At 44.8% G+C, this 16,241-nt stretch overlaps 1 protein-coding gene across 1 annotated transcript; it reads right to left on the bottom strand.

Moving 5' to 3' along the window:
• Positions 1 to 3,032: 3,032 nt before the first annotated feature.
• Positions 3,033 to 4,573, bottom strand: LOC120706840 (LOB domain-containing protein 40-like). Its single transcript, XM_039991567.1, has one exon. The coding sequence runs from the start codon at positions 4,318 to 4,320 to the stop codon at positions 3,376 to 3,378; it is 945 nt and encodes a 314-aa protein (XP_039847501.1). The 5' UTR covers positions 4,321 to 4,573; the 3' UTR covers positions 3,033 to 3,375.
• Positions 4,574 to 16,241: the final 11,668 nt, after the last annotated feature.

Raw genomic sequence — 16,241 nt, 5'->3', positions numbered from 1 at the left:
AAAATATCAACAATGGCGACAATCAAGGTCCAGCCAATGGGAATAAAAGGAAGAGGAAGAGTTTAAGCAATAGTGTTGCCTCTTTTGAGCGAGCTGATACTATTTTAGGCATTTCTTAGAACTAGAGCCAGTTGATACTACTTTAGGCATTTCTTAGAAATAGAGCAAAATTCCTATCATGGTTGTGTGGTACCAGTTTTCGATCATATGAGGCATTTCTTCTCAAACTCAAAGGATACTGAACTGATGCGATGGTGGGATTTAGATAAGTGCAAGAAGGGCGACATAATGCTTCAACATCAAGCTGATGCTCACTAGTTGAAGAAGTTCGATGAACAGTATTATCTGAAATTTGGAAAGGACCTGAGTAATGTTCGGTTTGCATTGAGTACAAACAGAATGACTCACTTTCGTGAAAGGATAGCACTCACAACACATGGTCAGTGATCATGACGATGTTTAACCTGCCAACATGGATGTACGTGAAGAGAAAGTATACGCACAAACTTCCTCTGCTACAAGCAACCTTATGGTTTTGTGTACTGTGGGTACTATATGTGCTAGCACACTAGGATGCTCAAGAGATATATATATACTACTGATCCCGAACATGCAAGAGGATACTCTTTATTAGAGATAGATGCATATGTGTATATTGTTTTTACCCCTATCTAACTTGCTTAATTTTTGCATGGATTTATTAATTGCATATTCAACTGGGAAGACACGAGGAGCAACTTCATGAGCAACAACTCCTAAATGCAGTCGACGATTTATGTTGTTTCATTATGTATCAAGTGATCAACATAAGGGGCAAAGTTTTTAACGATGAACACGTATTAGCAACTGACCCTAAATACATTATTCTTCATGAGTGGGAGAATCAAGAGCATCGTGCTGCCTCTAGTAGCATTCATAGGAATAGGAAAAAATATGTATTCAATGTGCACTTTAATGATATACTCTAATGATGCTCTGTAGTGATATATATCCATGTTTTATTTCTATAGAATTTAATTTTATATGCGTAATTATTTATATTTATGAAACATATTACATGTCGACTATGATATTCGATCACGCACTAGCTTGATAGATCAAAATTAGCGGGAATCTAAATTTTAAAAAATAACAGGAAACATATTCGAGAAATTCAAATACAAATCAGTCAGCCCATGACCTGCCCCTGGCAGTGGTATTTCTAGAGGCAGGTTAGGGCACAACCTGCGTGTAAAAATTGGTTTCAAGGGGCAGGTTAGGGCATGACCTGCCCCTGGAAATGGATTTCCCTCAGGGCGGCACATTACCCACCTTGGCAAACAACTGTTTCTAGCTGCGAGAAGCAGGGGCGGGTACTACACCTACCCCTAGAAATATGTTTTCAACCGCTTCTAAAAACTGTTTTCGTAGTAGTGACTCCTTAAGGATCACTGTTCTGCAAATTTCAATGGCATTATTTTTCTTTTTCATATACAAACATGCATGTCACTTGGTGCTTCATATAACCCAATTTCCACATGTGCTTCAGATTTTGAACTATATTGTGTTATTTGATCAAGAAAGGTGATATAAATTGGTGGTATTTGTTCAAACATAATTTGGGCTTGCATATGCTATATCTTCTAAGGCAGGTAGGACAGTTCACCGCCGATCCTCTAGTGAACTCGTTGATGATCAACAACTCCACTAACGTGCTCGGAGAGTACAACCTTCATCTTCGGCTCCTAGGTCTGCGTCGCCGACAGCCACGACGATTTGAACAACCAGCTGGCCAACCCTAGGGAGTCGGAGGCATCCGTGTCCGTTTCTAGCCATGACACCGACCAACTCGCTAGTGATCTCAACAAAATTCAATTTTCCGATCTAATAGAAAGCCACGCGAGTCGCTTCAGAGCAACCCGTTTTCCCTCCGTCAGCGCTGATGACCTCATCGCCGGAACAGATCGGGTTGGCCACCACATCAATGAGTACATCGAGCTCACGGAGACCATGCTCCAACCCCCGAGCCACTCGGATTCCTAGGCACAAAATCACCCTGGGACCCTCATTGACCCACCCCTAATATCTTCTCCAGAACAGATCGAGTCAATCTTTCTATTGCCAAGTGCCTCGCGGAAGCCACCCTCTAACGCTCGACCTACTCGGAAAAATCGGATGTTCCGCCATGCATCAACCATCCAACTAAACCCAAGGAGATGGGAGCGCCCACAGCAACATTCTACTGTGATCTCGAGGAATTCATCGACAATCTTGATGAGGTGCTCCTTCTAGGACATTGGTTTGACCGACCTAAAGTTGCTTCCTTTCACCCCATCTTCGCCCCAGGTGACTCACAAGCAGATCCTTAAGTCTGTTCTAGTTGCTTCGTGCCGGTTACTCCCTCTGGTGAGCCCATGGATTCTCGTGGTCACAATTGATTCATCAAGAATATGTTCCCTCAGATTGAGAGTGTGTTTCCCTTGTTCTTGAGGTGTGTTTCCTTCTAATTTCTAAGGATAAGGGATCTGCATACAAATACTCATCAAAACTTTATGGAATTTGATAGTAATAACCCCTACCACTAATATTGATGCTCATCTTTTTATGTGTTCATGCAAGAGATAACGGCATGGATTCGGCACTTAAGATCCATCAAGAGTGGCCCGGTTATGGGCCCTGCCCTTTGATCCATAGGAGACTGAACGATATGTGCTCTAATTGATCGAACTTTTGTAGCTTGGCATGGAGCGTGTATTACCTGCATTTCTGCTCAAATTTCAATATAGCAATATTTTCCAAAGGACATGGGGATTAGACATTATTTTAGATAAATATGAAGGCACAAGAAGTTAATTCTTAAAATTTTTGGCTCAAAATGACACTCAAAATAGGTCTGTAGCGAGCGTCAACAAGCTCCCCCACACTTAATTCTTTGCTAATCCTCGAGTGAAAACTAGGACTAAGACGGACCCTGCTTCATTTTGACATGACACCTGCATATACAGATTATTCCAAACTTCACCTTCATCTTTTATCCCTTTCACTGTTCATCATTTCATTTTGAATCCTGGAAGTCTGAATTGCTGTTGACTAATCAAGTTCGATTTTGTGACAGCCGGAGCCAAAACTTTTCGAAGAGTTTGAACAAAGACGCCAACACATAGGTACAGGACACGAGTAGGAGAACGCTATGCTGTGCAATCCACCAGCTTTTATACCCTTTATACAAGGAAAGAAAAGGAGAGCAAACGGTTAAAAAAATAGAAACCTAAGAAATCTATTTTTTTTCGAGCTGCTGTTGTTTGCCTCGCCCTCCCGAGTCCTCACACTCACAGGCAGGGGTCTCAATTCTCAAACCTGTCTTCTTCTCAGGTGCGAGGTGAGGTTGACTTGACCTCAGGCTGGCAGCTCCAGCCTCCAGCCGCAGGCGGCCGATGAGGCTCGACACCGCGCGCGTTCAGGTCGCAACGGGGAGAACGCGCCTTCGCCTGCCTCGGCAGCTGGCTGGAGCCCGAGCGTGAGCTCCAGCCCAACATCCTCTTCTTCCTGATCCTCTTCCAGCACCTGGCTGCTCGCCGGCGCCGCATGGCTCTGCGGCTCGGCCTCGGCCTCGGCCTGACTCACGTGGGAGCCCGCCTCCACGTCGGTGTCCATCGACCCCTGCCCATGGTGGTCGTGGCTGCCGGCGGAATCCTCCTTGTCGTGCTCAACGACCATCGGCTCAGGCTCCAATTCCTCCTGCTCCTGTTGTTGCCTCAAGGGAGGGCTGGGCGGCGACGCGCGCTTGTTGTTGCTGGCCCTTGCCTTGAGGTGGGGCTTGGAGGACGTGGAGGAGGAGGCGCGCTTGAACCGCGAGCGCCGCCCGCCGCGGGCGACGCGGAGGAGGTCGGCCGTGGCGGCGGCGTCGGGGTCCTTGGCGACATGGCGGATGTCGTAGGCAGCCGCGCCCGGCGCCCTGGAGCCGAGCGGCGGCGGCGGGGCATCTGACGCGGCGTCGACCTGCACGACGGGGTCCCCCTTGAGCACGGCCTCGACGGCGGCCTGGCACGCCTGCCACTGGCCCGACCAGAGCAGGCCGACGGAGCCGTAGACCGGGTTGACGATGCGGCCGCACGCCTCGTAGAGCAGGGAGCGGAAGACCGCCCGGCGGAGGTGGTCGGCGCCGGCGGGCGCGGCGGCGAGCAGGTTGAGCAGCCCGGCCCGGCCGTAGAACTTGGCGAGGAAGACGGTGGCGTTGGCCTGCGCCTCGGGGGTCTTGATCCACTGCAGGCAGGGGCGGATGGTGCAGGCGTCGCTGCAGCCCTTGCGCAGGACGCGGCAGCCGTTGCAGCTCATCCGCATCTCGAATCCGCGCCGAGGTTGTTGGGGACGGAGGATCGAGGCACCGACGACGGGGAACTTGGAGGTGGTGGAGCAGGGTGGAAGGAGGGTGGGCTGTTTTATAAAAGGGAGGGAAGGAGAGGCTGGGTTGGGTTGGGCGCCGCGCCGAGCCAGTGGTTTCGGAAAGGCAGGTCCGGAGGAGGCGCCCGCAGCCGCAGCGCGGGGCCTCCACGTCCGTGGGCAGCCGCCCGCGCCCACCAGACTTGCGGAAAAACTCAAACGAAGAAGAGGCGGCCAGCTGGGCTCCCGGTTTTGTGGAAATCATGCAGCGAGGGCCCCTGTTTCCGCTGTCTCCGTGGGCGGGAGCCAATACCGTGGGCGGGTTTTCGATCTGCCCGCTCCCGCACTCTCCATCCCTCCTCGTCGTCCAAGCCGCAGGAACAAGTGACCAAGTGTGTCCTCTCCATGGTTTCTGGCTCTTGTGGGCCGCCCGCGGGTCCGGTCCCATCCCATCCCAGGCTTATCTGTTTAGGACCAGCCTCTTGTTTAAGGATACTATACTAATCCCATTAAGCGAGTTTCAATATCATCGTCACAGTTACCAAAATCATGAACTAGATATAATCGAGCCGGAGAAGTGTCAGATAGTCTTAATAAGAATGTCATCGTACAGTTGCTAAGACCATGAACTAGATATGGTGATAATACTCCTCTCACACCTTATTTAACTCTTTATCATCTCTCTTTATAATGACTCTGTCATGTCAGTAAATTTAATAATCATGATGTTTCTATGACACTCCCATTAAGATGGGTCTGATATAGTGATGACACAGTCTCTCACATTACATGACACTCTTCATCATCTATCTTCCTAATAACTCTGTCATATCAATATATTTAATTCTATGACACTTACATGGCTGGCACTGAGACTGGCCTTGACTGGCCTTAGTTTTGGGCGGTATAGCATCCAACACCAAATGAAGGACTGCGGGCTCAGGTCTTATGCAGTTCTTGGTCATGAGACTCAAAAACTAGCAATTAATTCCTCTATTTTAAATTATAGGTTCTTTTAACTTTTCTAGATGTACTATTTGGAATGGGAGAAGTACAACTTATGTAACTATTTGTTTCCATGGATGAACTATTTATCTATATCAAAATGAGTACAGATCTAACATAAATTCTATTTAATCTTCATCAATTGCTGTGCGATCCATTTACACAGCCCAACAAACATTTTGAAACTAGCAATTTTGATTGAATTTGCTTGAGAAATAAAATGTGAAATATTCATTTTCGTCCTCAAATTTTCCATTAAATCTTAATATCGTCTTCAACTACCAGAACAACTGCTTTAGTCCTCAATTTGTTTCCACACTTTAAATTTTTCCTAGGTGTCTTTCCTCGTTGGGGTGCCACTTCAACATCTGGCCATCCATGCACGGTTTGAAGCCAGGTTGAATTAACCTCTTACCGCCTCTTATTTTCCCATTATGTGTGGAAAACAAACAGCCATGTTTCAAAATCATAAGGGATATTGATACCTTTTTTTTAAGATGCCCAAGAAAACAATCTCATAAAAAAATTTCTCGCATTCGACAACAACCGGTGCTATATGGGTAACTATCCGCTCTCCTACATCCAACAATCCCTGTTTGAATCTTACCTGTAAATAGGAAAATGATAGAAGGGGGAGGGGCTTAGGTGGGTAAAATGGTAGACTCAAGTATGGTTGAAACAATTAGATTACTTATAAGCTAGAAGTGAAGTAAAGATGTCAAATATTTCGTCACTTCAAATATGGCCATCCCAGCCAAGAAAGACAGAAAGAGGTAGGAAGGGAGCCTTGATGATCAAGGTCTCCTTCCTACACACACTAAGGAAAAAGGGTAAATAGATAAATTATGAATTAAGATATTTAAATCATTTGCTTACCCTATTAGAATATGATTGACATATTTATGTATTATTACCTAAGACACTAGAGATGTATTTAAGAACATATCAATATATTAAATTTATATGAAGAAAAACTTGCTACATAATTTACTTTTGGGCCTGTTTGGTTTTCAAAGGCTTAAAATAAGTCCTGTCACATCGAATGTTTCGATGCCAATTAGAAATACTAAATATAAGCTCATTATAAAACTTACTATATAAGCCTAGGCATTATTCACGAGACAAATCTATTAAGTCCAATTAATTCATGATTAACATTTGTTTACTGTAGCATCACATGGAGTAATTAGACTTAGTAGATTCATCTCGCGAATAAGCCAAGAGGTTATGGAATTTATCTTGTTATTATTTATTATTTTTAATTAGCATCCAAATATCCGATATGATGGGGCTTATTTTAAACCCTATGGGAACCAAATCTGACCTCAGTTTAAATTTTGTATCTGCCTCTGTTCTATAATGTTGGCACAATCATATCATGCCCACTAAGGGAGTACTTTTTTAAAAGGATCAATGTGAAATAATCAGGTGTCCCTCTTAAATAAGATTCTACTTCTTTCAAAACATTAAGTTAGAGATAGGTCTAAAATATCTATTATAAGAACTATAATATAATGTTGACTCTTCTCATTAGAAATTATGGGATGACACTTTTTTTTGAAGGGTCTCATCTGAGTAGTATCCGGTAGATCTGAATTAAGATCCTCACCGGAGCGAATTTAAGAGAGAAATGTCCCAGCAAAGCTTTAGTTTGGGAGTTTTCTTTTTGGAAAGTGAAGTAATTTGGGAGTTTTCCGGACCAAGGTATGGTTGCTTCTTGTTAGGTCAATCTTAATGGAAGTTTCATGTACACAGTTACCTAGACTGAGAGCTAGATATTTATGTCAGATGGGTTTTATGGTGATGAAATTTTCACATCCCATAAAACTTCATACTTCTCTCTCCTTGTATACTTCTCTCTCCTTGTCATGTCAGCAAAATTGATAATATTTAATGTCATAAAACTCCCCAAAAAACTTCCATTGAGACTGACCTTAATAAAAGATTTTGGGACCACTTAATTTATGCCGGAAAAAGCTTGGGATATCTTAACCCCACCGATCTTTTTTTTCCAAAGACATGAACCACCATAAACGGTAATTGTACAGTGCTACTGTCTGGTCTGTGACGAAAAGAAAAAACAGCCTAGCGGAGACCCCTCCCCCCGCGTCGTCCCCCGTGTGGGCGGCCGCAGCCCCTCCCCCTCCCACCTCGCCGCCGCTGGAGACGGGCCGCGCGGAACCTCGTGCATGCCCCCAAGGAAGGCGGCGGCGAGGCCTTTGGCCAGGAGAGTCACGGCTCCCGGTGTTCGCGCGGGGAGGGAGCTCAGCAAGCCATGGCGGGGTCGTCGCTGTGTGGCTCGGCGAGGCACGGCGGGGCTGCGGACGAGGAGCCGGGGAGGTGGAGGGGGCAGGAGTTCGTCGGCGGCCTTCCCCCAGCAGCGGCGACGGCGGGATCTGATGCTAGACGGCGCCACCGGGTTTCGTCGGCGGGGGAGGCTCGGGGCGCTAGATCCGCCGCTCAAGTGGGCTGATTTGGTGCCCCCGAGGCTCGATCTGCCCGTGCTGGCGGTGCGGCAGCCGCGGCGGTGGCTGGCGGCTCCCTGTGCTGTGGTGCGTGCCGTTCGTGCGGCAACTGCGGCGGGTTGCTGGCGGCGCGCTGGGCAGCGGTCGGGTGCACAGCGGTGGTGCGGCGGACGGCGGTGAAGGCGGAGGTGGTGGTGGGGGAGGCCAGTGATGCTCCCTTCTTTCCGCTTCCTGTCTTCGGCTGGAGCTTGCGGCTCCGCCATGGTGGTGGGTCTAGGGTGGTCTGGACTGCATTTGCAGGGCATCATGGAGGAGCTGCGGGGTGTGCCGGGCCACCACTCTGGCGTAGGCGTCGTGGTGGCTGTGGAGAAGGTCTGTCTGTCGCAAGTGTCGCCCATTGGCTCGCTGCCGCAGCTCGTCGGCGCGGGGTGGTCTGTGTTTGTGCAACAGGTAGGTGATGCTCCAGGCGAAAGCTTTGGTGACGGCGCCCTTGGGCGTAGTTTTCCCCGTTGGGGGCGCCATTGTGGAGCTACTCTACCTGTTGCATGAGAGGTCTCTGGGTGAAAGCCCTGTCCATTCATGGACGAGCGTCGGCGGCGCCATTGGAGTCATGCCCTTCTTGGAGGCGTCGCTTCTTGAGATCGGGTTTGGCTTGCGGCAGTGTTGTGTTGCCAGTGGTGGGGAAGGCGGCCTTGGGTGGGGGTGGCTCGTTCGTGGCTGTGTTTGTAGGTGCTGAGGGCTTACGGTGGCTGTTAGCTTTAGGTCGGCGTTTGTGGTGCGGTGGTGATAGGTTAATCTTTAAACCATGGCGGCTTAGCAAGTCTTGGCGAAGCAGTGTCCAGCGGCGGAGTGTCGCTTTAAGGTGGTTTTGCTTCAGTGTTGTGAGGCGGTGGATGTGGCGAGACCCCCACGCGGTTGAGGTGTATTCGGGGGTCAAGATTTGGTTTTGTTTCGCGGTGCCGACTGGGAGATCGACGACTATGTGCGTGCGGCATGAGGAGGACAGTGCCACGATGGAGGAGTTGTGGTTTCTATCCAAACTTGCAGCGGGCTGCGCTAGTGTGGGCGTGGAACAGTGTTGAATAACGGCGCTTGCTTTGGTGGTCTCTTGTAGGTTCCTCTCCCAGGGTGTGGTGGTGTGACATCGTGTTGGTTTTCGCTCGGTTTTTCTAATTAACTGAGCATTGTATGATTTGGCCTCGTTTTCTTTAATATGAGGCACATTCTTCTTATATGACATGACAGTGCTCTTGCTTTTAAATTCACTGTCTGATCTGTGAGTCGACGGCTCACAAGGTTTCTTCCGCGAAAAGCCTAGCAGCACCAAACTGCTGATCCGTCTGTCTGCCGTTGGAAGGCTGCAATGATTTATACTAATCATGGTACTATATGTTATTTGTCTCCCCTATATTTCCGGGGCTCGGCCGGCCGAAGAAAAAAAAGTTCTCGCCCCATCGCAGCTTTGCGCAACCAAACAAAACCGGCAGCTGCGCCCACGGTATTGGGATCCCTGGTTTCCATCTTTGTTGGAGTTGGAGGGTGGGGGCTATCTAGAGCAGCTCCAGAGTTGAAAATTTGGAGGGTGCTCCCAAATGCTGACCCCTTAGACCGTCTCCAGCCGTCTTCTCTAAAACTCACCCTCTAAAAAGAATATTCTCCTCCTCCTAAATAGATTCCGCACTCCATATCAAAATCCTCTCCAACAATGCACTCCATACCACACCCCTATATCCCATCATCTAATATTATATCCCCTATACCCCACCATACAGTTGGCCGGGCAGGACTCGTCGGGCCCACGAGCGCGGGGTAGAGGGCGGGCGTACACCCTCCAGGTTTGGCGATCCTCTCTCCTCCCCCTAAGTTTGCCGGCTCATTTTCAGTGCATCGCTGGAGCGGGTAGCGGTCGATGGCGCCCCTAAAAGGTAGTACCGGGCCGTTTCCAGGCGGCCGCTGGAGACCGTCTTACGGGGAAGTGGTTCCTCTTCGGTAGTGCAGTGTCGCTGATGTGTGGAGCCGGATCCACATGTCAGTGACCCAGCTGCACCATACGCTCCTGTGCCCTGAAGAGTCAGACACCATCGGCCCTCTCTCTCTATGTGCATGGCGTGGACGGTGCCGCGGTTTGCGCGACTTGGACGAGAAGCCAAGCGAGCCACTGGTATCCACACTCGTGAACGACCTGCGGCTCCCATTTCCGCGGTTTCTTCCATGCAACTTGGAATGGAACTGATGGCCACGAGGGGAACCCAAACCCAGCCAGGATTGGCCACCTGATTTCATTTGCCATTGGTGGGTGACTAGGGCTCTGTTTGGTTCCAATTTTTTTTCAAAAGTCCCTATCACATCAAAAGGAATCTTACTATTTTATATTATTAAATAAAATCTGTTTATAAATTTTTTTTTAAAGTTGAGTGTTTTTTCGCGAGACGAATCATATATTAAGATACATCATTAGATTCGTCTCGCAGTTTAGTCCCAGGGTTCTGCAGTTAGTTTTATAATTAACTTTTATTTAATACTTCTAAATACTAAAAAGTCTCTAGAACTTTTTTAAGTCCCTGTTCCAAAACACCCTCTAGGTCGGATGCATCCGAGCTCGGCAACAGGAAGTTTTTTTAATAATAAGCTACTTGGCCATTTCATTTATTAATGGTAACCCTTTCTTAATCCATGGGCAGACGCGGTTACATCCCCCTTGGCCGCTGCCCCGTGGTTGGGCACGTCCAGGGTGCTTCGATGGGCGTATACAATTACATATTCATGGTGGTTGAGCCCGAAAAAGTCATCGGTTCAGATGGAGAGAATCTAGTGGGCGATTGCTGACATGTTGTGGGCGGTCCCAGGAAGTGGGCGGGTAGCGTCACTGCGTGCCGTCCGGATTTATCTACTGCACTTCACTATAAAAAAAATATTTTTTATAAGTGGATAAGAATATATTTTTAGAAACGGTAGCGATATCCGCTCCTAATTCTCGTAGCTAAAAAATCGATTGATAGGGCCGGGTGAGCCATAATTTGTCTCTGTAAATTATTTTCTAGAAAACAAAAAAAATTTAGAAAACACTTGAAAATAACAAAACAAAAATAAAAATATATCCTAGCTAACCAGCTACCACCACAAGCCCCTTTACTATCGAGGTACAACTTTTTTTAACGAAATATGCATATTTGCGTATACCAGGGTTCGAACCGCACCTACCTTGTATCTTTCTCTCCACCACACTACACAATCTCTTGTGACTCTATAGGTTATGCTATTCTATTATATTAACTTTGAAATCGGTTTGTAGGAGCGGGTGAGGCCTTGACCCACCTCTAAAAATATTTTAATTTTATTTTAAAAATTCATTTAATTTTTTAAATATAGTAGGAAAATAAGAAAGTCAAACTTCAACACTATGGTTATTGTGACCTATAGATACAGAAAAAAGGAAACATATCAGATACAAACCAATCTATTCGTGCAAACTATGGAAACTTCAATTTAGGCCATCAGATCAACATTCAAGGGGAGGGGCGCAAAGAGGTGGGAGGGGGATTTGCAAAAGTGTGATTATCCAATCCAAGGGTGGGTCCAGATTATAAAATTATCCAATCTCTCATACGCCTTGGATGTTGATCTAATGACTCAGATTGAAGTTTTCATAGTTTGCACGGAGAGGTTGGTTTGCACCTGATACGTTCCCCATAAAAAATATATCAAATATATTTCATTGTATATACATGTTAACATTGTGGAAACTTGAAAATATGACTTGAGTTGTATAAGATACTATATAGTCATAGCTATATGTAGGGCACAACTAGCAAATGATCTTGTGGTACTAAACGTTCTTAAATAAATAATGTATAATCTATCAAATTTGAGATCTTACCATAAAACCTTTAATACGTAACTACTCTACCTTTTATGGTCGAGATTGTTTCAAAACAATTTAAAACTTGTAGATATTGAAACCGGATAACTTACAATATTTTTTAGAATATAAAATGACATTAAATGAAAAAGTTGTCAACTTCAAAGTTTTAAATCTTGTCAAGATCTACAATTTTGCTTTAAAGTTTGTCTTCATCCAAGGTGATATGAAAAAGTTATAAAAACTTTTTGCGTGGGAACATTTGTAGGGCAAGTGATGCCATCACCTGCTCCTAGAAATAGTGGTCATTTTCGAGGCAGGTCATAGTGTCATCCACCCCTAAAAATGATGGTCATTTCTAGGGATGAGTGACGTCATCACCAGCCTCTAGAAGTGCATAGGGCGGGTCAACTTCTATACTAGGTCCATTCCATTTGTAGGAGTGGGTTACATTTTAACCTGTCATAAGAAAAAAATCGAGGCGTTTCTACATATTGTTTTGGAGTCTATTAACGCGCGACCGGTCGCGCTCGGGGAGAGTGCGCGACCCCTTCCACTCTACCTCTCTCCTGTAATTCTCTCCATCTCACATGTCTTTTCCACCTCACATGTCTTTTCCAAGCCGGGCTATCTCTCCCACCATGTAGAGCATACATGTAGGACTTTTTTACCATGTGATTTGTGTATAATAAACATTTTATCTCTTTCGTATGATCTCTGTTTTGAATACCGATTTCACTGTTGTGTTCTACGTGATGAGACGAACAAAACTAGATCCCACTTACATATATTTTGAAGACATTTGCACTAGTAGCAACTTATGAGTAAATTTAATTTTGATATTCTTGAAAGATTTGCTACAATATACATATATAAGTTGCTAGTGTGTATGTAATATCAACTTACATGCATAACATATAACAACTATTAGTATTTTTAGCTATAAAATATATATTAATCATAATATATCTATCTTATAAGTTGCTATTGTAGTTATATCAGTTGCTAGAGTACTTTCTAAAATTGTTAATAGACAAAAAGTCTATATGTAAGATGTCACATTGTCTGTCTATAGGTTGCTATTTGTTACATCTGTCATATACATAAGTTGTCACAAATATAAGATGTCGTACACAAAAATAGTAAAAAGAGTAAGTTGTCTGTATGCATAAATTTGTATACAAATTATCACAAAAATAAAAGTTGTCAAACATTTAAATAAAAGTTACCAAAAATCAGAATTTATTATACAATGAGTTGCCACACATATAATATTACTATAAACAAAATCTAAAATACACTCATACATATAAATTGACATAAAGCAAAAGTTGTTATTCACATTAATTGTTATTACAATAAACCAATATACACATAAGTTGCTACAGACAGAGAACAAATCATCATATAAGTTACTAGCAGTTCACAAATATCATAAAAAATATATGCAAGTGGAGTCTATTTTTGTTCATTCATTGCGTATAACAAAACGGTGTATTCATATAAAATCACATCTTATTTTTTACTCCTGAGAGGAATTCCTAATCTCAAAATCGTTCTGAGATGCACCAGAAGGGCCGCGGCTGTGGGCGCACTAGGCGGCGACGAGCACTCCACAAAACTAGCCCCAGAATTATGCTATTAGTTTTGTAATTAGAGTTTATTTAATACTTCTAAATGTTAAAAAAATATTGATGTGACATCGTCTAAAGTTTAGCCCCTGAAAATGAGTATATTCATAGAGGTGGGTGTGTATATGTGAGCATTTTTATTTGTACCATGTTTCGTAAAAAAATAAGATGCGATTTATATACATAAGTTATCACAAGAATAGAATCAGCCATATACATAAGTTGTCACAAAAATAGAATCAGTTGTCAGAAACATAACAAATAATATTGCTATATATAGAAATAAATTTTTTCACACATGTAAAAAAAGTTGCCACAAAAAACAGCATGTGCTACACATGAGTTGCCCCACATATATGAGATAAATTATTATAAATAAAATAATTATACACTTATACATATAAGTTGATACAAAATAATAGTTGATATACATACAAGTTGTTACTACAATAATATAATATACACATAAATTGCTACAGAAAAAGTGCAAATTATTACATAAGTTGCTACTAGCGTAAAACATCGTTAAAATATATGCATGTGGGGTTTAGTTTTGTTCGTCTCGCCTTGTAGAACATATTGGTGCAATCGGTTCTCGAAACAGAGATAATATGAACTATATAAAATATTTTTTAGATGGCTTATATAAAAAGTTGATCTCCTTATATGTGCTCTGCGGATGAGTATGCATGTGACAACACACGATAGCAATGCGCAGGGATGCATGGGATTGTTGGGCCGTAGGAAAAAAGTAGATCAAAACATTAGTACGTGCGATTGTTGGGCCGCAGACTCAAAATAAGCTAGAAACGGGCCGGAGCGGTCGCGCGCTGGCGCGGACGCGCGACTAGTCGTTGCTTAGCTTTTTCCTATTGTTTTTGTAGTAGTGCTTCTAGTGCATGGCATTTCAGACATGATGGCTCGGCCCGAAGAGTGGTAATCACCTATAGCTGCAATACATTTGTCATCTTCTTGCATCCAGGGGCGAGCCATTATTTTTACAAAAAAGTATAATCACATACATGTACATACATTGAGAAAATAAGAGACATCCAGCCCACCTCCCTTCTCGAATGGGCCAAAAGCCCAAAACATCCCACTGACCAGCCTAGATGTCTCCTCTGTTTTAATATTTTCACTTTTATATGTAGATCATTTAGTACGTCTATTATTTATAAGTTGAAATTTTTTAAATTATAAATAATTTGTGTTATCAGTATGTTTTTTTTGAAAAACTTGTGTTATCAGTATGTGAAAGGGAAATATAACAAGTAAAAAATTGCTCACCGTGCCTTGCGTGTTTCACTGTGCTGGACTGCCACCAACGAGTGTGGGCTGGTTGCCCTCGGGCCTCGTGCACCTGCAGGCCAGGCGCTGGAACCAGCCAGTGGCCTGGGCCCTGTTTGGTTTAGGTTAGCACAAGTAGCACAAAAATTTTGATCAATAATTAAGGGTACTAAATAAAGGTAATTTACAAAACTAACTCCACAGCCGTGTTCTACTTCGCGAGACGAACCTAACGAGGCCTTTGACCGCACGATTCGAGGATAGTTACTGTAGCATCACTGTAGCCAATCATCGATTAATTACTATCATTAGATTCGTCGTGAAAAGTTACACCCATCCATGAAAAGGTTTTGCAAATAAACTTCGTTTAGTACTCCATGCATTGAAGATTCTTTTCTCGGAAAATGTGTGCTAGTAGTACTAGCAGTAAACCAAACAGGGCCCTGGTTGCCGCGCCGTACGACCCTGCCTGGGATGGCCTGCCGTGTTCGGCTGGTCTTCAGCCTTCCAGCTAAGTATTTCTCTCTTATACCACTCCAGCTCTAGTCTCCAGTCACCAGTCAGATAATAGTACTTTTCTTTCACACCATTTCAGCTCCAACCTGCGGAACACGATGTCTCAGCTGGCCCGTGCCTGCTAGAGCTAGCTCCCGGCCTGGCCCGTGAGCTGCGTGCCGGGCACGTGCTTCGCCCAGGCAACACGAGCAGGCGCTCGCTCGAACGCAGCCGCCACCGGTGCTAGCTGCCTGAGAGCCTCGCTGCTCGCCGAGCCGCCGCGCCTGCGCCGCCGCACGCCGCGCTGGCGCTGCTGGCTCGCGCACCGTACGACACGTCGCCGCGTCTGTCTGTTCCCCCCGACCGAGAGTTCCTGGAGGCAAAGGAACAGAGAAGAAAAAGGGGGGAATACTTCGAACTCAAATTACTCTATCAACACTCGATGGATCCGGTTGAAACTTGAGCCATAGAGTCGTGAAAACTAGGTCTAGCAGTCTAACAGATTCAAAAAGAATTTCGTGAAAAACTAGAGTAAACTCGCGAATCAAAAATCACACGAAAATCCGTCCGAAAATCACAGAAAAGAAAAACGATTAAGAGCACAAAATTGAACACCAATTTGATCTTTTAATTACTACACCAGATCCGCTTACAAGCTACCCCTAAACAAACTCCAAGCTAGGATGGTGAAAAGCTCACATTAAAGAGCCCTCATCTCTCCCTCTCTCAAACTCTACAAATCTCTCTCACAAAACAAATGAGAGGACCTTAGCAAGAGGTGGATTGCCCACATAACCCCTCCACATATATAGGCACTTGGAGACTGACCAAAATGCCCTTACATTAAGTACACACCCCTCGGGGTAAAACCGTCCATCTTTTTGTCACTTTTCTGGACAGACACGCCGCCTTCACGTCTTCTCTTTGCCTCGACGCAAGCTTCACAATGATGCCATGTGCCATCTGCAACTGCCATCCGGCCACACCAGACGCGCCTCTAGTTTTTGTAACAGTCTATTTTTTAAGAGCATGGATTAACCCCAAGAGACTAGGGTTAAGAGAATAAAAAGCAGAAGAGACAGGAGAAAAGAGGAAACGAATAAAGGAAAGTCAAAATTTGTCAAACTTCATCCTAATTTG

The sequence above is a fragment of the Panicum virgatum genome, chromosome 5K (assembly GCF_016808335.1).
Source record: "Panicum virgatum strain AP13 chromosome 5K, P.virgatum_v5, whole genome shotgun sequence".
Classification (NCBI taxonomy): domain Eukaryota; kingdom Viridiplantae; phylum Streptophyta; class Magnoliopsida; order Poales; family Poaceae; genus Panicum; species Panicum virgatum.
This window is presented reverse-complemented; position numbering and strand designations above follow the sequence as displayed.